This window comes from Cherax quadricarinatus, chromosome 4 (assembly GCF_038502225.1).
Source record: "Cherax quadricarinatus isolate ZL_2023a chromosome 4, ASM3850222v1, whole genome shotgun sequence".
In the NCBI taxonomy this organism is placed as follows: Eukaryota; Metazoa; Arthropoda; class Malacostraca; order Decapoda; family Parastacidae; genus Cherax; species Cherax quadricarinatus.
Window position 1 is genome coordinate 37,952,015 of NC_091295.1, and position 22,617 is coordinate 37,974,631.

Genomic DNA, 22,617 nt, shown 5'->3' on the forward strand with positions numbered 1-22,617 from the left:
GTTGCTATCAACTTGCCCTTTCTTCTCTTAAGTCTAATGCCAGTATTGTCATCCTTTCTTCTGACAAAAGCAATTTGGTGGTTGTCCTTGATCGTGAGGATTACCTCGTCAAAGCTGAAGCCTTGCTTTCTTACTCATGTACCTACACTCCTCTTGTTTCCAACCCTCTTGTTCACATCAAGAGAACTTTCAACAATAAACTTCAGACTCTCCCCAATCTTTGTCCTCTTGATTTTGACTTTGTTCAGTGTTTCCATGTTATTTGTCTCTGCCCTATTTCTATGGTCTTCCTGAAACTCATAAACCTGATATCCCTCTGCATCCCATTATATTCTCCAGAGGTTCTGTCTCTTATTCTCTTGCCTTTTGGCTTGCCAAAATTCTTACTCCCTTACTTGGTACTTTTTCTCCTGCTCACCATTGAAAGCGTTCACCCTCTCCCAACCTGTAAGATGCTTAGTCTTGACGTTGAGTCCCTCTTCATTAATGTCCCTCTTGATGATGTTCTTAATTTTCTCAGAGTGAAGGCCAATGAAGGTTTACTTAATCTCTCTATACCTTCTGATGTCTTTCTTGATCTTATTTGCCATTGTATGGACTCAATCCTTTTTCTTTCAAGGTAAATTTTATTATCAGACCTTCGGTGTTGTTATGGGCTCTCTATTCCCTGTTCTTGCTAACCTTTATATGGAATTCTTCAAAACTGTTTTCCTTCCTACCATTGCATGCACCCTTCCCTCTGGCTCCGGTATGTAGATGACAACTTTGCTCTTTGGTCCCATGACTAGTCTCTTCCAAACATTTGTCGATGCCCTTAACACTCTTCTTCCATCGAGTTTAAAGCCGAATTTCTTACCATGCTTCTCCTGTCAAGAAAAATGTTCTTATTTCTCTCATTTTCCGTGCCCTCTGCATTTGTGACCCTCTGTTCTTGAATTGGAAATTTCCACCCTTCACAATTCGTTCTTTCATCTTGGCTACCCTTTCGATTTCATAAACTCTGCCTGTTCATGTGCTAGATGGACTTTCTTCTCTCCTAAACTCTCTACTCTTGTGAAATCTGTTCTGTGCCTTTCCTATATTTCCAGTCTATCTAATTTCAATAACTCTCTCCATTCCTTAGACATCAAACTTACTTTCTGCCTAACTAACACCCTTTGCAGTACTTTAGTTTGTACCTCTCCTGCTATAGATTCCCTTGGTGTCTACTCTATTACATGTTCCTCTTATCCTCTTCAGTACTTTGGAGAAACTGGCTGCTCTCTTTCTGACAGACTTAATGAACACAGAAAAAATGTTAGGCTTGCTGACTCCACTTTTCTCTTTTGTTAGAAATCACAGTCATCCTATTAATTGTTCCTCTGCTAAAACTGTCTAGCTTTCACAGTCGCTGTCTTGTTGAAGCATCCCTTATACAAAACTTTCCTAGCATGAATATTAGTCCTGGCTTTGTGTCTGTAGATGCCTTCCTTTCTCATTATGCTATCCAGTGCTCCAACCTTCAGAACACTTGTGACTTGACCTTATCCTTTCTTCTCCTCCTCCTCCTCTCCCTACCTATTTTCCCTTCCTATTTTTTCACCTTATTTCTTTCTTTGTTTTCCTTTCTTGTCCCTAAATGTGTTCTGTCCTTCATTCTCCCCACTTCCCCTGTGTTTTTGGTCCTACCCATTGTGGGCCCTGAGTTCTCCTGTAGCATTCTTTTTTCTTTAGACTTATCCCTCTTCTACTATTACTACTACCACCCTATTACTGCTACTACCACTACTGTTGCCTCCCTTCACCCTTGACTCCCTTTTCCATTTATTGTGGCACTAAAACTACTCTCCCTACTGTCTACTACCACTACTTCTACTACAGGTCGACCATCACTAATCCAGCTTCATTGGGACCTATGAGGTGCCAGTTTAGTGATTTTTGCTGGATCAGAGTGTTCCGAAATTAATGCCGAAATTAGCCAGCCGATATTAGTGCTGGATTAGTGATGAAACCCAATTAGTGATTGCCGGATCAGTAATAGCCGACCTGTACTATTTCCACTAGCACTACTACTTTTTTTTTCCTTTTTACGTTCCATCCCTGTCCCCTGTCTGTATATACTGGCTTCCTCACTCTTTTGTGTTAGTGTGACTTGTAAATGGTCCAAGTCCGACCAAAACGTCGCTGTAAGCTTATCTCTCCTGTGTGCTGGTTATTTGTGTGTCGTGCTGTTTTGTTCATTCTATTGCAGTGGACCCTCAGTTAACAATATTAATCCGTTCCAGAGAGCGTGTCCTTAACCGATTTTATCGTTATCCAAATTAATTTTCCTCATAAGAAATAATGGAAATCCAATTAATCCGTTCCAGACACCCAAAATTATTAAAAAAAAAAATTTTTTTCACATGAAATATAAATTTTCCTACACAGAAAACAATGAGACATGCAGAATAAATACATTAATAATTCATAACATGACACTTACCTTTATTGAAGACTTATTGATGAGTGATGAGACGGGAGGAGAGAAGAAGATGAAGGTGTATTATTGTTTGGAAGGAGAATCCCCTTCCATAAGGACTTTAGGTAGCAAGTCCTTTTCTGGGGTTACCTTCCTTCCTTTGTTTTTTAATGCCACTAGGACCAGCTTGAGAGTCACTGGACCCCTGTCGCACCAAAAATCTGTCCAGAGAGCTCTGTTTCTGGCGTGTCTTTAAGATTTCCCTAAAATGGGACACAACATTGTTATTGTAAAAGTCACCAGCATGGCTTGCAACAGCTGTGCCAGGGTGATGTTCATCCATAAAGGCTTGCACCTTTGTCCACATTGTACAAATGTCCTTAATCATTGAAGAAGGCAACTTCCTCCATCTCTCTTACCCCTCCTCTGAAGCAATTTCCTCAGCTGTGGTCTGTTGCTGTTGCAGATGAAGCTCTTGCAGCCCATCAGTGGTTAGCTCTTCATTGTCGTCCTCCACCAACTCTTCCACATCCTTGCCACTAACCTCCAACCCCATGGACTTTCCCAATGACACAATAGATTCCACAACTGGTATAGGCTCCTCAGGGTTAGCCCCAAACCCTTCAAAATCCCTCTCTTGTACACATTGTGGCCACAATTTTCTCCAAGCAGAATTCAAAGTCCTGCAAGTCAGCCCCTCCCAAGCCTTACCTATAAGGTTTCTGCAACTGAGGATACTGAAGTGATCTTTCCAGAACTCTCTTAGGGTCAGTTCAGTGTCTGAGGTCACTTCAAAGCACTTTTGAAACACTGCTTTGGTGTACAGTTTTTTGAAATTTGAAATGATCTGCTGGTCCATGGGCTGGAGGAGAGGAGTGGTGTTAGGGGGCAAAAATTTCACTTTGATAAAACTAAACTCCCCCACAATTCGCTCTTGCAAGTTTGGAGGATGAGCAGGAGCATTGTCAAATACAAGGAGGCACTTGATTTCCAACTTATTTTCCAGGAGGTATTTTTTCACACTGGGGCCAAACACTTGATAGAACCAGTCATGGAAAATGTCCCTAGTGACCCATGCCTTACTGTTTGCCCTCCACATTATACACAAATTAGGCTTGACTACACTGTTTTTCTTGAACACTCTGGGAGTTTCAGAGTGATACACCAGTAAAGGCTTCACTTTGCAATCCCCACTAGCATTACTACAAAACATGAGAGTTAGCCTGTCTTTCATAGGCTTGTGTCCTGGGAGTGCCTTTTCCTCCTGAATAATGTAGGTCTTGTTTGGCAATTTCTTCCAAAACAGGCCGGTTTCGTCACAATTGAACACTTGTTGTGGTTTTAATTTTTCAGCCTCTATGTACCCCTTAAAAATCCTGCACATATTTTTCAGTCACTTTTTTGTCAGAACTGGCAGTCTCGCCATGCCTTATCACATTGTGTATGCCACTACGACTCTTAAATCTCTCAAACCAGCCTTTGCTGGCCTTAAATTCATCAATATCAGCACTAGTTGGAGGCATTTTATTAATGAGATCCACAAGCAGTTGCCTTGCCTTTCACATATAATTGACTGTGAAACACTATCTCCTGATAATTATTTCTCGTTGATCCACACCAACAACAGTCTCTCCACATCTTCGAGTATTTGCAATCTCTGTTTTGTAAGCACATTTGCACCTTTTGTAACAACAGCTTCCTTGATTGCCTTTTTGTGGCCCAGAGCCATATTACAGTGGACCCCCGCATAACGATCACCTCCGAATGCGACCAATTATGTAAGTGTATTTATGTAAGTGCGTTTGTACGTGTATGTTTGGGGGTCTGAAATGGACTAATCGACTTCACAATATTCCTTATGGGAACAAATTCGGTCAGTACTGGCACCTGAACATACTTCTGGAGTGAAAAAATATCGTTAACCGGGGGTCCACTGTATTAGCATTGACATAACTTGTTCACTGAATTTAATCGTTTCTAACAACTACCTTTAGATGCCATCATAAACGAAGGGAGAAGTAATGAATAATTCATGCCGAAAATTGTAAACAAAAGCGGAGTGGGGGAGTGGCTGGGCCAAATGCAGATTCATACATGTTTTCTCTGGTGGCTGAGCAGAGAAAACGTAATGTTGTCCCTCCACCCGGCTACCACACAGCTCCACAAGTATTATTATCAGAGCACACAAAATATGCAATAAATGCCAGACAACAAGTTTACACTAACTTATGTTAAGTTAGCAATAGAAATAGGCATTAAAAATATAAAAGGTAAGATACACACAGAGTACACTTATCACTTACCTTAAAATATTAATATTAATGTGTGAGAGGTGAGTGGCAGGGTGTTTATTGAATAAAATCAGAATGGCACACCATCATCCTCTAACTTGGAGTCTTACGACTCCTCTTTTTATCACAGCTAAGCTTAGACGCCATCGTCATTGAGAGCTAACTAGTTAATGAGAGAGAGAACGAGACACAGAGTTCAGACAATGTAAGAACACACACTGAACAGGTAGTGGGCGATCACTTGGTCAGGCGAAATAAATGCATATAAATATGTGTCTACTTTTAGTTCATTCACGTATGTTTGTAAGAGTTTGTAAAACATTTACCTCAATATTTTTTTTATTATAATAATAATTACCTCACAATGCAAATACTCTTACATTGTGTACAAGTTGTACAAGTTAGTACAGAATAAACAAACAGCAACACACCATTTTTAGAGTGAGTAAAGATATTATTATTATACTGTATTATTATTATTACTATTATATTATCATAAAAAGCACTAAACCCACAAGGGTCGTGAATTGCTATATATAGAGTGAAGGCATACGAAAAGAATATTTTTCTACACAATACACAAATAACCCGCACATAAAAGAGAGAAGCTTACGACGACGTTTCGGTCCGACTTGGACCATTTACCAAGTCACACTAACCAGAAGTGGAGCAGGACGGCTATATATAGGCAGGAAGAGGTGGTGGTAGTAGTAGTAGTAGTAGTACAAGAACTACCACCACCTCTTCCTGCCTGTATATAGCCGTCCTGCTCCACTTCTGGTTAGTGTGACTTTGTAAATGGTCCAAGTCGGACCGAAACGTCGTCGTAAGCTTCTCTCTTTTATGTGCGGGTTATTTGTGTATCGTTCCAGTCACGGTATCGTGCCTTTTTTTGTTAGTTATAAATTTTTCCACAGTAATCTCCCAGTTTGACTAGAGAAAACGTAATTCTTCCAACACTACCTACACAGCTGCTTTGTAAGCAAATCTCATATTTACGTCAGTTTTTATCCTGTGAGTGTATGTATCATATTTATATGCTATTTAATGGGTTTCATAAATAATTTTGAGGAAAATATCATAGATGGATTAATGAAAATGCCTATATTAATGTAAAATAAGACATTTAATGTGCCCAAGAGTGATTATTATTACGTAGTATTGGCGTCATGAGTAGAGAGACTTAGCGATTTTAATGTGTACCTGCACACCAGCACAGTGTGTAAGTATATTTAGGTACAGATACACATAAGTATAATTATAAGAGTACATATAAAATACGCAGTAACTTTAAAACACTTGAAATTTTGGAAAGTTTCCTGACATAATAGACGTGCTCACCGAGAATGTAAACAAACCGGGTGGGGCGCGCTGTATTTGAAAGACTGTTTGCCATATAGCAAATTTTGGTCATAATTTGACATTGCCGTATTAGCGGAACACCGTAAGGTGAAACGCCGTAAAGCAGGGCCCTACTGTACAGTACACTGCTCTATAAACATTTAAAAATATACCAGAAATGTTATAAATGGTGCAGAGGTGACATTAAAACAATATCAAAGATGGCTGAAACAAACCCAACACCATTATAGTATGCTCCTCACTTAGTGACGAATTCATTTACAAAAGTGGTCATAGGAATGGAACTCCATCATTAAGTCAGGAGAGTCTATACATTAGAATCTCATCAGATATCAAGTTTATTCATCTAAACATTACAAAATGTGGATATAATCTCAAGATTTCAGATATTTTCTAATTAACAATGAAGTGATTTACCATTTCCTGTGTGGTTTGTTTAAATGGTTGGATGTTTGAGGAGCCTAAAATATAATATTCTAGTGTGTGTCTCCTGCCAAGGCATCAGTTTCATCATGCTTCCAGAGGCTTACCTTTGAAGGGCTCCTAGAGTTTTCTCTACTCCTGTAGCATGACCCAGGGCCATGCTTCAGGAACAGGAAACAGCAGGAACATCAGTGCTACAGGAGTAGCACTGCTGGTATTGCTGGCAGCCTGCTGGCTCACATATCCATCACAGCCTGGTTAATACAGCATTTGGTGGAGCTTTATGTCTAGTGTCCTATTGAAGACTAATACAGTGGACCCTCGACCAACGATGGAATCGATTAACGATAAATCCGACTAGCGATACATTTTAACGCAAATTTTTTGCCTCAACTAGCGCTAAAAAACTCGACCAACACTATTTGTTCCGTCAGACGCGTCCACTTCTGGCCAGTGTTTACAAGCCAGCCAGCCACCGCGGTCGCTTCCAAGCATACAATCGGAACATTTCATGTTATCACAGCCTTTTTAGTGATTGCACCTGCAAAATAAGTCACCATGGGCCCCAAGAAATCTTCTAGTGCCAACCCTACAGCAAAAAGGGTGAGAATTACTATGGATATGAAGAAAGAGATCATTGCTAAGTATGAAAGTGGAGTGCGTGTCTCCGAGCTGGCCAGGTTGTACACAACCATCGCTACTATTGTGGCCAAGAAAACGGCAATCGAGGAAGCTGTTCTTGCCAAAGGTGCAACTATGTTTTCGAAACTGAGATCGCAAGTACTCAAAGATGTTGAGAGACTGTTATTGGTGTGGATAAACGAAAAACAGATAGCAGGAGATAGCATCTCTCAAGCGATCATATGTGAAAAGGCTAGGAAGTTGCATGACGATTTAATGAAAAAAATGCCAGCAACTAGTGGTGATGTGAGTGAATTTAAGGCCAGCAAAGGTTGGTTTGAGAGATTTAAAGGGAAGGGAAGTAACCCCGGAAAAGGACTTGCCACCTCAAGTCCTAATGGAAGGGGATTCCCCTTCTAAACACTAAGACCATCAACACTCTCCCCTCCTCCCATCCCAACAATCATCACCAGATCTTCAATAAAGGTAAGTGTCATGTAACTGTGCATGTCTTCAGTTTGTGTGTATTAAAATTAATATTTCATGTGGTAAAAACAATTTTTTTTTTCATACTTTGGGGTGTCCTACACGGATTAATTTGATTTCCATTATTTCTTATGGGGAAAATTAACTTGACTAACGATAATTTTGACTAACGATGAGCTCTCAGGAACGGATTAATAGCGTTAGTCGAGGGTCCACTGTACATTTGTTTCAGCAGTTTTTCTGGTATTTTATGGTAGAGTGTTAACCCTTTCAGGGTCCGTGCCGTAGATCTACGGCTTTACGTCAAGGGTCCAAACCGTAGATCTACGCCATGAGCTCAACTCACTCCGATAAGCTGTGAGTGGTAAATTTGGGCCTAGATATGAGAGAATACATTTATGTGGTATGTGTGCACCACATAAAACAAATCCTGCAACACACAGTGTATAGTGAGAGAAAAAAACTGAGACTGTGATTTTTTTATTAAAACAGCGAGTTTGCAGTGTTTTTTCGTATGTTTTTTATAGTTGTATTTGCGATTTCTTGGTCTCATTTGATAGAATGGAAGACATATTACAGAAATAGAGATGATTTTGATTGAGCTCAAAGTAGTGGAAGTGTTAAATTTTTGCCGATGTTCAAGAGTAAACAAACAACGTCACATGTCTAATACACGCCAGCTGGTGGGTCTAATATACATTCACTAATGTGGTGATGATATTTATACAATTATTACAATATTGCATAACAGTAAATCTTCTATTTTTTGGTTTGAATAAAAATTCATTATGTGAATAAAAAATAAAAATGGAATTCATTTGTAAAGCCTGAAAACATAACTAATGAACAGAGGAAATGTTAGTTTAATGCTAGGAATACCTACATTGTTTATTCTGGACCCTATTTTGAGATTGGAATATTTTGAACTTTGTGTTAAATTGGTCAAATTACCAATTTCTGATCACTTTATTTTGTAGTTGAAACAGTTGACTTGGCGATTTCTTGTGCTCAGTCGATAGAATAGAAGTAATACTAGTAAAATAGCTAAGAATTTGGTCGACTGGAATAATGTAATTGGCCTAAAATGGGAGTCAAAGTTGGCAAAATCGCCGATTCGTAAATATCACGGACACATCAAAATTTGCGAGAGCATAATTTTGTCAATTTTCCATCAAATTTCGTACTTTTTGTTTTATTACCTTCAGAAAAAGATTCTCTACCATTTCATAAGAAAAAAATAAAATTTTTTTTTGAAAATTCTTGGACCCTGGTGTGCACTTTGAAATTTGGCCTCTGGATCCTGAATGGGTTAAACCATCTGGGCCCACAGGTGTTGATACAGTGTTTTTTTTTATTGTGCCCATGGTGTCCCTATTTTTCACTGAGTTTATTTTACACACCTTACTAAATCTGTCACCCCAGTATGTTGTTATGCCAGTGTGCCAATTTGAGACCAGAAACTCGAATACATTCCTTGTACTATATATTATCATGCAACTCTGTCTTATTCCAGAGAGTACATAATTAGGACTTTGAGGCATTTCCAGTAATTTAAATGCTTTATTGGTTCTGTATGGAACATAAATGATCTCTATATTTACTTCAGCTCTGATATTTCTCCTGCCCTGAAAGGAACTGTTATCATTGAACAGTACTCTAAGCAACAGATTGCTTTGAAAGTTCTCATTATCCACCCTTTTATATTCCTGGTTTTTGAGATATTTGCCTTATTGTGCTCTTTAAAAGAAAGGTCAACTGACATTATTACATGCAGATCTTTCACATGGCCTTTTCATTTCATTTGATGATCTTGCATTATGTGTAGGGTGTATCTCTTGAATTCTTCTTTCTTTCCATTTCTAAGAAGTTGGAACTCGTCACTATTGAATGTCATGCTATTCTTCACTGCCTTCTGGAAAACTTTGCTTATATCTTGCAATTTTTCCGTGTCTGGGGTGATTTTTATGCTTCTTTTGGTGTTATCTGAAAATGATATAAAATTGTTGCAAGCATTTTAATCTGTCTTCTGTGAGGATAAGAAACCGTAAAGACACCAGGACTGTGCCCCGAGGTACCGAAGATTTTAGTTTAGTAATGCTGGATTTTGCTTCGTTTACTACTGCTCTTGGTGTTTTGTATGTAAGAAAATTTAAAATCCATTTGCTTACTCTTCCTACTATGCCTGTTGCCTTCAATTAATGTGCAGTCACTCCATGACTGCATTTGTTAAATGCCTTTGCAAAATCTGTTTATACCAAGTCTTCACTTTGATTTTCTTCCAGCACTCTCATAATTCTGTCATAGTGGTTTAGTAGCTGTGACAGGCATGATCTTCTTGCTGTTGATCCATGCTGGTTTGGGTTGTGTAGGTTATGCTGTTCCATTGGTGTGTAATTTTTGACTAGTGTTCTACTACCTCCTTTGTGCAAAGGAGCAATGTCTGCACTCTAAATTTAAGGCCTTTGGGATTTTGCTGAGATCTAAGCTTTTTCTTCAAAAAATACTAAATGTTTATGCTAGTGGTATTTTGCACTTCTTTATAAATAAGGAACTTATGAATTCATTCCAGGTGCTGCATGAGTGGGTATGTTTTCTATTTCTTTTTCATATTCTTCAGGATTTATTCTTTTGTACTTATGTCAGTTATCTGATCTGTGTGATCTTCAGGGGAAACAGAAAAATAATTACAGTGGACCCTCGCCTAACGCTATTAATCCGTTCCTGAGAACTCAACATTAGGCGAAATTATCGTTAGGTGAATTAATTTTCCCCATGAGAAATAATGGAAATCAAATTAATCCGTTCCTGACACCCTAAAGTATGAACAAAAAAAAATTTTTACCACATGAAATATTAATTTTAATACACACAAACTGAAGAAGACATGCACAGTTACATGACACTTACCTTTATTGAAGATCTGGTCATGATTGATGGGATGGGAGGAGGGGAGAGTGTTGATGGTGCTAGTGTTTAGAAGGGGAATCCCCTTCCATTAGGACTTGAGGTGGCAAGTCCTTTTCCAGGGTTACTTCCCTTCTTCTTTTAATGCCACTAGGACCAGCTTGAGAGTCACTGGACCTCTGTCACACAACATATCTGTCCATAGAGGCCTGTACCTCCCGTTCCTTATGACATTCCTAAAGTGTTTCACAACATTGTCAGTGTAATAGTCACCAGCACGGCTTGCAATAGCTGTGTGAGGGTGACAGTTTCTTCCAAGCAGAGTTCAAGGTCCTCTTAGTCACTTCCTCCCAAGCCTTACCTATAATGTTTACACAATTGAGGATGCTAAGGTGATCTCTCCAAAACTCTCTTAGAGTTAATTGAGTTTCTGAGGTCACTACAAAGCACCTTTCAAACAGCTTTTGTGTACAGTTTCTTGAAGTTGGAAATGACCTGCTGGTCCATGGGCTGCAGGAGAGGAGTGGTATTAGGAGGCAAAAACTTGACCTTAATAAAGCTCATTTCCGTAGAAAGTCGCTCTGCCACGTCTGAAGGATGACCAGGAGCATTGTCTAATACCAGGAGGCACTTAAGGTCTAATTTCTTTTCAATTAGGTAATTTTTCACAATGGGGGCAAATGCATGGTGTAACCAGTCATAGAAAAAGTCCCTAGTGACCCATGCCCTCCACAGCACACACAAATTAGCCTTGAGGACATTGTTTTTCCTGGACACTCTGGGAGTTTCAGAGTGATACACCAATAAAGGCTTCACTTTGCAATCACCACTAGCATTGGCACACGTCAACAGAGTAAGCCTGTCTTTCATAGGCTTATGTCCTGGGAGTGCCTTTTCATCCTGAGTAATGTAGGTCCTGCTTGGCATTTTCTTCCAAAACAGGTCTGTTTCGTCACAATTAAACACTTGTTCAGGTTTCAGTCCTTCACTGTCTATGTACTCCTTGAATTCCTGCACGTATTTTTCAGCCGCTTTGTGGTCCGAACTGGCAGCCTCACCATGCCTTATCACACTGTGTATGCCACTACGATTCTTAAATCTCTCAAACCAACCTTTGCTGGCCTTACATTCACTCACATCATCACTAGTTGCAGGCATTTTTCTAATTAAATCGTCATGCAACTTCCTAGCCTTTTCACATATGATCACTTGAGAGATGCCATCTCCTGCTATCTATTTTTCGTTTATCCACACCAATAACAGTCTCTCAACATTTTCTATCACTTGCGATCTCTGTTTCAAAAACAAAGTTGCACCTTTGGCAAAAACAGCTTCCTTGATTGCCGTTTTCTTGGCCACAATAGTAGCGATGGTTGATTGGGGTTTTGTGTACAACCTGGCCAGCTCGGAGACACACACTCCACTTTCATACTTAGCAATGATCTCTTTCTTCATTTTTTTTTTTTTTTTTTTAACAAGTCGGTCGTCTCCCACCGAGGCAGGGTGACCCCCAAAAAAAAGAAAGAAAATCCCCAAAAAGAAAATACTTTCATCATCATTCAACACTTTCACCACACACACACATTATCACTGCTTTTGCAGAGGTGCTCAGAATACAACAGTTTAGAAGCATATACGTATAGAGATACACAGCATATCCCTCCAAACTGCCAATATCCCAAACCCCTCCTTTAAAGTGCAGGCATTGTACTTCTTTTTTCATATCCATAGTAATTCTCACTCTTTTTGCTGTAGGGTTGGCACTAGAAGCTTTCCTGGGGCCCATGGTGACTTATTTTGCAGGTGCAATCGCTACAAAGGCTGTGATAATAATAAATGTTCCGATTGTATGCTTGGAAGCGACCGCGGTGGCTGGCTTGTAAACACTGGCACCCATGGAACAAGTGAGGCGGGCTCAGGCCGCACGTGGATGCATCTCGAACGAATCTCGTTGAGCGATTTTTTTAGTGCTAGCCGAGGCAAAATTTTTGCGTTAAAATGTATTGCTAGGCGGATTTAATGTTATGCGATGCGTTCATTAGGCAAGGGTCCACTGTATAAGGTCTTCAAGGGTAACAGACTTTTTTTGTATCCTCCACCCTGTTTTCATGTAATAACATTAATGAACATTTATTCATATTGATCTTGTAGAATTTCACTTTTTTAATTTTCATCATATGTTCATGAACTTTTTGTAATTAGTGGTCCAGTTCTACATGTAGTTCTTAACTAGGATTTTGCATATGTGTAGAAATATTTTTTTTTTTTTTTAGCAATATCCTGAACAGCTTTTTGTTTCCCTGTTTGCTTCTTCCATCTGACATGAAAACTTCAGTTTCGGTTCTAACTTTGTAATATCTCGGCAAAGGTTATCTTTCCTTTGTTGTGATGTATTTGCATTTCAGAGCAGTTCAGTAAGTTTTTTTTGTACTTTCTTCTGTGCTTTCTTTCTGTTTTTAATATTTTAGGCTCTCTCAGGGGTATAAATTTTACACACACCTTGTAGGTATCTGTATTCAGTTTTTCCAAGCACTGGTGAAGGTTTAGGGTGCTCATGGCTATTTCCCAGGGTTTGTCTGATGTCTGATATTTTTTTTTCCCAATCAGTTCTGATTGTTGATGTTAAATTTACTGTACATCCCTTTTTGTATACCATTGCTGAAGTTTTCCAGCCTTACAATTTGTTGTTTGGTCATTGTTAGGTATTTGATTAGTTTTTCGTTGTTCATGAAGATCAAATCCAATGTATTTTCACTCCTAGTGGTATCTATCTCTTGAGCTAACATGTTTCCAATAACTATTTTTACATATCTGTATCTGGCCTCATGCATAAGTATGTTACATTAAAACTTTAGGTTACATAGAGCAAGTAATGAGGATAGTTGGTTGATTAGTTGTGTTTAAGGCCTGTTGACTAGATGAAGGTTATAAAGGCTATGCATGACCTGTTCATCATTAGTCAAGAATATTTTAATCTCTAAAATAGGTATTGAAGTAAATTCTCAGTGTACATGCACTTAGAGACATACATCTCTCAGTGAATATAGCCTTCAAAAGAATAGGGTGTCAAGGCAAATAAATTGTCTGTATTTTCATACATGTAGACTTATGTCTGTACTAATTAATAATGACATTACATTTGTATACACAGTATACTATAAAGGAGACATCTATATGGCATAAAACTCGTATCAATTTTGATTAGATTTATTACACCCTGTGGGTATGAACAACAGAAAAAACCTGGCCCCAGGAATGTCTGAAGGAGTAGGAAGAGACTTGAAACCAGTCACAGGTATATATTGAATAGAAATAAAGTGTATGACTGACAAAATGTTGGGCACAGTTGTTTGAGTCAAGTGACAGCAAACTGTATACCACTTTTTTTTATGTATTCTGCCCCCAGTAGGTGACATGTCAGATTAATAAAAGGTTTTGTTGCTGGAAGTGTCTTTTTACTGCCATTTATAGGCCCATAGCCATTCATTTACAGACATTTTTTGTCTTGAATTTTGTGTTAATATTCAAAATGTAGTACAGTAGTAATAGTTTTGTGTTTCATGAAATAATGATGCACAAGATCAGACAAACTTTATTATTTTATAATGACTTGTGATAATGAATGCCACATACTGTACCTGTTTTTTTTGATTGTTACATTGATATTTTCAGAACATTATACTGAGGATGCTTCATCATTGCAGCAACATTAAGTGAAGAAGGCACGTCACCTCGATGGAAGTTTGCCAGTGCTAGTGTCGTCTAAATTCTCAATGCCTTTTCTGCCACCACTGTTACTCCCAGAATACAGACAATATGGTCTGGTGTAGACCATTATTATTATGGTCTTGTGCCACTGGGTTTAAGGTTATGAGAAGCTACTGGTGACTCCAGAGCTTCTGGGTTTTCATAGTTTAATTCTTGTTTGAGCCACATTAGTTGTGCTCTGTTAAAAATTTCTTTGAGAAATAAGTGGCAGTTACCACATTTTTTTGTAATAATTTCTAGAAACACAAACTAAAATGCCTACAGAGAGCCTTGGATTAGATTCTAGAATGGCAGCGATGGACATGGACCCTAAAGGCTTTAGTCCCATGTCAGGACCTGATGATAATATGAGCTCACCTCCAAGCGTATTAACAACAGCTTCTGCAGGATCAACACCATCTTCCATCCCATCTGCTGGGTCCACACCGTCATCCATTCCTTCGGCGGGATCAACTCCATACCAGTATAATACTCAAGAAGATGTTGGGATGAAACCCATTACCCCATCATCTGACCACCAGCCAGTCACTCCAATGACACCGGACCAGCCCATAACTCCTGATCAACCAATTACTCCTGATCAATCCGTTCCATCAGATCAACCAATCTCTCCAGATCAGCAGCCACCACGTAGTCCAGCAGTATATGTGGATGGCATAAAAGATGAAATGTATGTTGAGAAAATGGACATCACTGTCAATGCAGGCAACAGACACACTCATCTAAGTGGCACCAGAGAAAGTGAACGTCGTGATGATTGTTCCTGTATTCTTTGTGAGGACCACAGAAGACATGCTAATGATCCACAACCAAGAAATGAAAATGATTTGATGGTTGATGGAAGTGTGAAAAATAGATACAGTGGTGCAACAAAAGTGAAAGCAAAAAGAAACAAGGACCCAAATGTGCAGCGTAAACCTCGTAAACGTAAACAGTCTGGGAAGATGCATTACCAGAGTGAAATATCTCAAGACTCGGAAGTGAGTGGCATAATAATGAAAATTAAAATGACTCATCCTGTAAATAAAGACAACAACTCACGTACTGTTGCAGATGTACCCACAGCAAATCGAACTTCAAGTGTTAATTCTAGTCCAAGTAAAAAGGGACCTGGAAAAAGAAAAAGTTCCCAGGGCAGTGACAGTGATAATTTCATATCTTCAGGGGAGGGAAGAAAACGGAAAAAAGTAACAGAATTTGTTGAGTGGGGTCCAGTATTAAGTGAAGTGAATGGTGAACCACAGTCACCGTGGGCATGGAAACTGCCGAATACTATTTTATTTAGAATCCTGGACATGGCCACTCATAGTGTGGGAACAATTCCATTGCTTCTGAGGTAAGTAGAATGCATAGTGCTATTCATGTGTTAGATTACTGGATAGCTTCAAGTAGATTCCCTGCAAAATCCTAGCTTTAGCTTTGATATCCAGCTTTTTCTGGTATCCTTCTGCTTTCATTTTTGTGTACAGATTTGATCTTTTCATCTGTTGTGATATATTTACTTACTCCTCTTTGAAAATTGGTACTTTATATTCTTTAACCTGTTTAGTCTTCTCATCCTCCTGTCTTTGGTTATACATTATCTTCAATACTTTCAGCAGTGTGCTTGTCAGTATCATTTCAGTTTACAGGACAGTACAGTACCTGTGAAATAGCTTTCTAGTCTACTCATTTTTTTTTTATATATTTTTTAGATATTCTCTGTACAATATTTCTGGTCTTCATAGATTTTAATTTTCAGTGTTCTGATTTTTTGTAAGTTTTAAAAATAAGGTTTAATGACCATACAGTAAAATATAAAATGAAGGGTTCTTAATGAAATCTCGTGTTTTTTAAATTTGCATAATTCCAGTAATCAAGGCCACCAAATATTCTTCCTTGCATTAAATTGCTGGGCAACCATGGTCAAAGAATTGACATTTACAGGCATTGTTCCCAAGGGTACAGTTAGGCAGGATTCCACTGTGAGTGTTATCAAGTTGATGGGGATTGGGCACAAAATTTGCATTTTTCTGCCAGTTCCAGATGCAGTCTGATGGTGGGTACTGGATATTAGAAGTTGGTTGTGATTGTTGTGTTAGTGGAGGTGGCCGTGAATTTGTTTGGGTGTTGAATGTGGGCCATGACTCTCAGCCTGGGCTGGTTTTGGTGCCATGCACCTTGTGTCACCACCTTCTGCCACATGTAGTGATGTAGTGCCATTGCAAATGGTCAATTACCCATCCCAGTTGATGCAACTCAATTGTCACTGTCATTGGTACTTTAGGAGGAGAGAAAGTGATGGTCACTGTCATTGTTTGTTGCCAGTGTTAGGTCCCGGTGTGTACTTCATCCGCTCGGTATAGCAATGGACACACTACCAGATTGCATGCAGCACCATATAAATTGATGCTTCACCAGTGAATATTGCTCATCACTGTCTCTTGTTGACAGATGGGGCTATGAAAGATGTGGTGAACCATAGAATTGATGAGTGGAAAAAGGTTGGTGGTGCACTGAGGCATCTGTAGAGACGAAGAACATTATCCAAGGAGGCAAAAAAGTGGAATGTATGAGAGTATAGTGGTACCAACACTCTTATATGGGTGTGAAGCATGGGTTATGAATGTTACAGTGAGAAGGAGGCTGTAGGCAGTGGAGATGTTGTGTTTGAGGGCAATGTAGGGTGTACATTTTATTCAGAGAATTAGTAGCTTGGAGATTAGGAGGAGATGTGGGGTTACTAAAAGTATTATCCAGGGGGCTGAGGAGGGGCTGTTGAGGTGGTTTGGATATTTAGAGAGGATGGAGCAAAATGTGAAGACTTGGTGAGGGTGTATAAATCTAGTGGATGGAAGGTAGGGGTAGGGGTTGCCCTGGGAAAGGTTGGAGGGAGGTGGGGAAAGGAGGTTTTGTGTGCTAGGACATCCAGCAGGCATGTGTGTATTAGATAGGAGTAGAGGCAAATGGGTTTTGGGACTTCATGAGCTGTTGGAGTGTGGCAAGGTAATATTATGTGAAGGGATTCAGGGAAATTGGTTATCCAGACTTGAATCCTGGAGGTGAGAAGTACAGTGCCTGCACTCTGAAGGAGGGGTGAGAGTATTTGCTGTTTGGAGGGGCATTTGAACTGTAGTATCTGCACACCTCTGGCAGGACAGTGAATGATGGTGAAAATATTTCTTCTTTTCCTGTTCATCCTTACCTCAGTGGGAAACATTGGGTGTGTTAAAAAAATACTGTAATAATAATAGGGCTCCTTAACTTGGTAGGAGATGGCTCATGTGTTTAAAAAAGGGGGTCATGGAATTTCCTTGTAATGGATTTTTTTTGTAGTAGGGTAAGGGTCATGGAATTTCTTTATGGGAGGATTTAATTTTAGTCTCTTAATTTTAATGGTCTCAATAACTTTTCTCTAAAATGCTGCATGACTTCATCAGATCACTGGCACTATCCTTGGGAGCTTCCTTTGTCCTGGAGATGCTAAGAAGCTCCTGCTTTCAACAAAAAGACTCACTACCAATGACAACCTCTTATTTTGGATCCTTGAGCCTTCAGTTCAGTGTTCTGAATATCATTCTTGTTTTTTGCGATATTTCTTGAATATCCAAGGAGTACTCTTGTCATAATGTATATGCATATACAGTGGAACCCCAATTTTTGTCCAGTCTGATTATCGTACAATTCAGTTTTCGACCACTTTTTTGGGCAAAATTTTCCCCGTTTTTGTACATGTGCTCGGAAATCGTCTGTACCAGGCACGACCGCTCATATGTTCGTGACTCAGTCTGCCTTTGTTACTCGTTCACTAAGAGTGTCCCTCTAGTCTTAACACCATAGTACTAATACTAATACGTAACCACTATTTAAACCTAAAAGATGAATGATCACGTTGACCCGGATCTAAACCTCCATAATCAAACACACAATCAAAACTTATTGGAAAGTAACTGCCTTTATTACACAGCATCACAAGCCAGCACTATCCTAAACACTGTTCAAATTCTATCAGTTCTTAACTACAACATCAGGTCCTTAAGCAAACACTATGATGACCTCCTGGCACTCCTTGAGTCGCTAAAGACACCCTTTTTCTGCATTATTCTTACTGAGACCTGGCTTAAGCAGGACACAATAGATATCTACCCACTACCAGGATACACAGCAATCCACAACTGCAGACCATACCAAGTTGGGGGTGGTATTGCAATCTATTACTCTAACCAACTATCTTGTATTAGAACCACTTGCTTTAGCAATGAATATGGGGAATACATTTTTGCTAATTTTACTGGAAAAAACCTTAAGACACCTATAACAATCGGTACCATTTACCGGATACCCCACACAAACATCCCAAATTTCAGTGAGAATCTAAAGGCACTAATAACAGACAAATGAACAAGCACCACCTTCTCTTAGCTGGAGACTTCAGTATCAACCTTGGCCTACCAGATGATCAGCCTGTAACTGATTTCATCAACAATATGAACAACACACTTCTCATACCAACAATAACTAAACCAACCAGGATGACTGAGACAAGTGCAACCATAATAGACCACATGTATATATACGTTCACACGCGTAGCACCCCAAACGTATATATACGTTTTCTTTGTCATTCATTCAACATTGCCACAATAAGCCTGAGCCACCTAGACATGAGAGAATGGGTGTGCGCACTCACTGTGTGCCATATTAAAATAATTGGGGATGCCTGGGTACCATATGCTCTTTTTTCCTTTAAAAAAAAAGTTTTCTTTTCTCTCAAAAAATTTGGGGCGCTACGCGAGTGAACGTATATATACGTTTGGACCGTTTAAGGGTTAAATCAGGGATAATCACAGACAGCACTACAGACCACTACCCTACCTTCCTCTTAACAAACATTAGTAAGCCACCACTCGAATACAACAAAGTTTCATTTAGACTCCATGACGAGGCCTCAATAAGGAATTTCACAGCAGACCTAGAGACTGTTGATTGGCCTACAGAATTCTCCAATGCCATTGGTATTGATGATTTGACAGACATTTTTCTATACAACAAACATTGTCCTATAAAAACGAAACAGATTACAAATAAACGGCTCGGTTGCCCATGGCTAACCAGCAGCATTCTGAAATTCATTGATAAGAAACACCAATATGAAAAGCAATATAGACAGGGCTTAATACACAAAGATATTCTTAAACAATATTCATCAGTTCTCACCAAATTAATAAAGAAAGCCAAACAACTGTACTACTCCAGCAGATTCACTGACACAAGAGGAGAATAAAAAAGACCTGGAAAACACTTTCCCAGATTCTGGGGACCCACAAACTGAAAAAAAACCAAGAATATTGTCCTAACCAAACCTAATGAAACACCACTGCATCCCACTGATACAGCTAACAAGATAAACGACTTCTTCTCAAACATAGGATCTGATCTCGCCAGTAAAATCCCACGTACCAGCGCCCGTGCCGGGGACTACCTAGATGGGAATTTTCCAAATTCCCTCTGTCTTGTACCAGTTGAGCCCACGGAAGTCACCGCGATTATAAAGTCACTCAAAAATAACTCAAGGAATCTGTCTCACGTCCCACCATTATTGTACAAGTGAGCAGCCCATGTCCTTTCGCATGCTATTACATTACTTTTTAACAAGTCACTAGAAACTAGCACTTTCCCGACACTACTCAAGACAGCAAGGGTTACACCAATACATGAAGGTGGTGACCCTACAGATGTAAACAACTGTAGGCCAATATCAAACTTACCATTGCTATCCAAAATCTTCGAGAAACTTGTGGACAGGAGACTATATTCATTTATAACGGCACAAAACATACTCAACCCCTGCCAATTTGGATTCAGGAAAAATAAAAGCACTAATGATGCAATTGTAAAAATGCTAGATCTGCTTTACACAGCATTGGAAAATAAGGAATATCCGCTAGGAATTTTTATTGACCTAAGAAAAGCATTTGACACAGTAGACCACGGCATCCTACTCCACAAACTTGACCATTATGGTATAAGAGGCCATGCACTTGCATATTTCAAATCCTACCTTACTAATAGGTATCAGTATGTCACCATTAAAGACACAGCCTCATCAACACGGCCACTTGATACTGGAGTTCCGCAGGGAAGTGTCCTTGGTCCCCTGCTCTTCCTCATTTACATTAATGATCTTCCAAACGTATCCCAACACCTGAAACCCATTCTCTTTGCTGACGACACGACTTACGTCATCTCCCACCCTATTCTTGCCACCCTCAACACCATTGTCAACAAGGAGCTGCTCAAAATTCTGACTTGGATGACAGCCAATAAACTTACACTTAACACTGACAAAACCTACTACATTATGTTTGGTAGTAGAGCAGGTGTTGCGCAACTTAGCATTAGGATCGACAACACTCTAATTGCCAGACATAATGAGGGCAAATTCCTAGGTCTATACCTCGACAACAACCTAAATTTCAGCACCCATACCCAACACATAACCAAAAAAGTATCCAAAACATTGGGGATCCTCTCCAAGATATGATATTACGTGCTGCAAACTGCCCTTCTCACACTGTACCATTCACTCATTTATCCATACCTCACCTATGCTATTTGTGCTTGGGGATCAACTGCAGCAACACATATAAAGCCAATATTAACCCAACAAAAAGCCGCAGTAAGAATAATCACTAAATCCCATCCCTGGCAACACCCCCCCTCCCCACTCTTCATAGATCTAAACTTCATGGATCTAAACTAGAGTAGACACCAGAGCATCTATAGAGGGAGGAGAAGTATAAACTAGATTGGTGCGAAGAGTGCTAGTCTTGTGAAAAGTAAGTTTGATGTCTAAGGAATGGAGAGAGTTGTTGAGATTAGAAAGACTGGATATATAGGGAAGGCAGAGGACAGGGGAGTTCCCAGGAGTAGAGAGTTTGGAAGAGAAGAAAGTCCGTTTAGCATGTGAGAAGGCAGAGTCTATGAAATGGGAAGGATAGCCAAGTCGGGAAAATGAATTACAAAGAGTGGAATTACTGATTCAAGGAACTGAGGATCACAAATGCAGAGAGCATGAAGAAAGAGGGAAATAAGAACACTTTTCTTGACAGAGGAAGCATGATAAGAAAAGTAGTGAATGTACATGCCAATGTGCATAGGCTTGCGGTACATGGAAAAAGCAAAACCTGTATCTGAGCAGTGGACATGAACATCAAGGAAAGGAAACAAGGAATTAGATTCCCATTCAGCTTTAAACTTAATGTATACACAAAATGTATACACGAATGGCATTAACTCCACTACACAACCTGTTCTTGTTGGAGTCCCACAGGGTAGTGTCCTTGCATTTCTCTTTCTCATTTACATCAGTGACCTCCCAAAAGCATCTAAACTCCTTAAACCCGTTTTATTTGCAGATGACATTACTTATGTGTTCTCACCCAAACCCAGCTATACTAACAGACACTGTAAATGACTTAACTACTAAAAATATCTACTTGGATGATTACCAACAAACTTACTCTCAATTTAGACAAAACATATTTCATGCTATTTGGAAACAGAGCTTCAAACGTACAGCTAATATCCAGCAAATATCCAAGAAAGTCTCTAAAACAATAGGCATCCTTTCAAAGATATGGTACTATGTACCCCAAACAGCTCTTCTTGCTCTTTGCCACTCTCTCATTTACCCATACCTCACCTATGGTATTTGTGCATGGGGTTCAACCACAGCAAATCACCTTAAACCTTTAATAACCTAACATAAAGCTGCTGTGCGATTGATTACCAACTCCTGCTCTAGACAGCACACTGCACCACTTTTTAACCAATTGAGGGTCCATCTCGTAGTTCTATGGCTTTGAAGCCAGGGTCCAAGCCGTAGTACTACGTCATGAGCTCAGCTCACTAAGATAAGCTGTGAGCTGTAAATTTGGGCCTAGACATGAGAGAATGAATCTGTGTGGTAAGTGTGCACCATATAAAACAAATCTTGTAGTACATAGTGCATAATGAGAAAAACTTAAGCCTTATTTTTCATTAAAACAGCAACTTCGTGGTGTATTTTCTTATGTTTTTTACGGTTGTATTCACGGTTTCTTGGTCTCATTTGAGAATGGAAGATACATTACAGAAATAGAAATGGTTTTGATCGGTTTTAGTACAGCCTCTCTTCACTTAACGACAGAGTTCTGTTCCTAAGACCACATGGATAAGATAAGATAAGATTTTGTTTGGATTTTTAACCCCGGAGGATTAGCCACTCAGGATAACCCAAGAAAGTCAGTGCGTCATCGAGGACTGTCTAACTTATTTCCATTGGGGTCCTCAATCTTGTCC

At 39.4% G+C, this 22,617-nt stretch overlaps 1 protein-coding gene across 1 annotated transcript in view; it reads left to right on the forward strand.

Annotated features, from left to right (window-relative positions):
• LOC128684372 (F-box and leucine-rich repeat protein 6) overlaps positions 1-22,617 on the forward strand; it is a 206,405-nt gene that overhangs the window by 34,094 nt on the left and 149,694 nt on the right. Inside the window, exon 2 of the mRNA XM_053770528.2 lies at positions 14,200-15,631. Within this exon, the coding sequence (XP_053626503.2) occupies positions 14,550-15,631 (1,082 nt within the window). The 5' untranslated portion in view covers positions 14,200-14,549. The remainder of the gene's footprint in view (positions 1-14,199; positions 15,632-22,617) is intronic.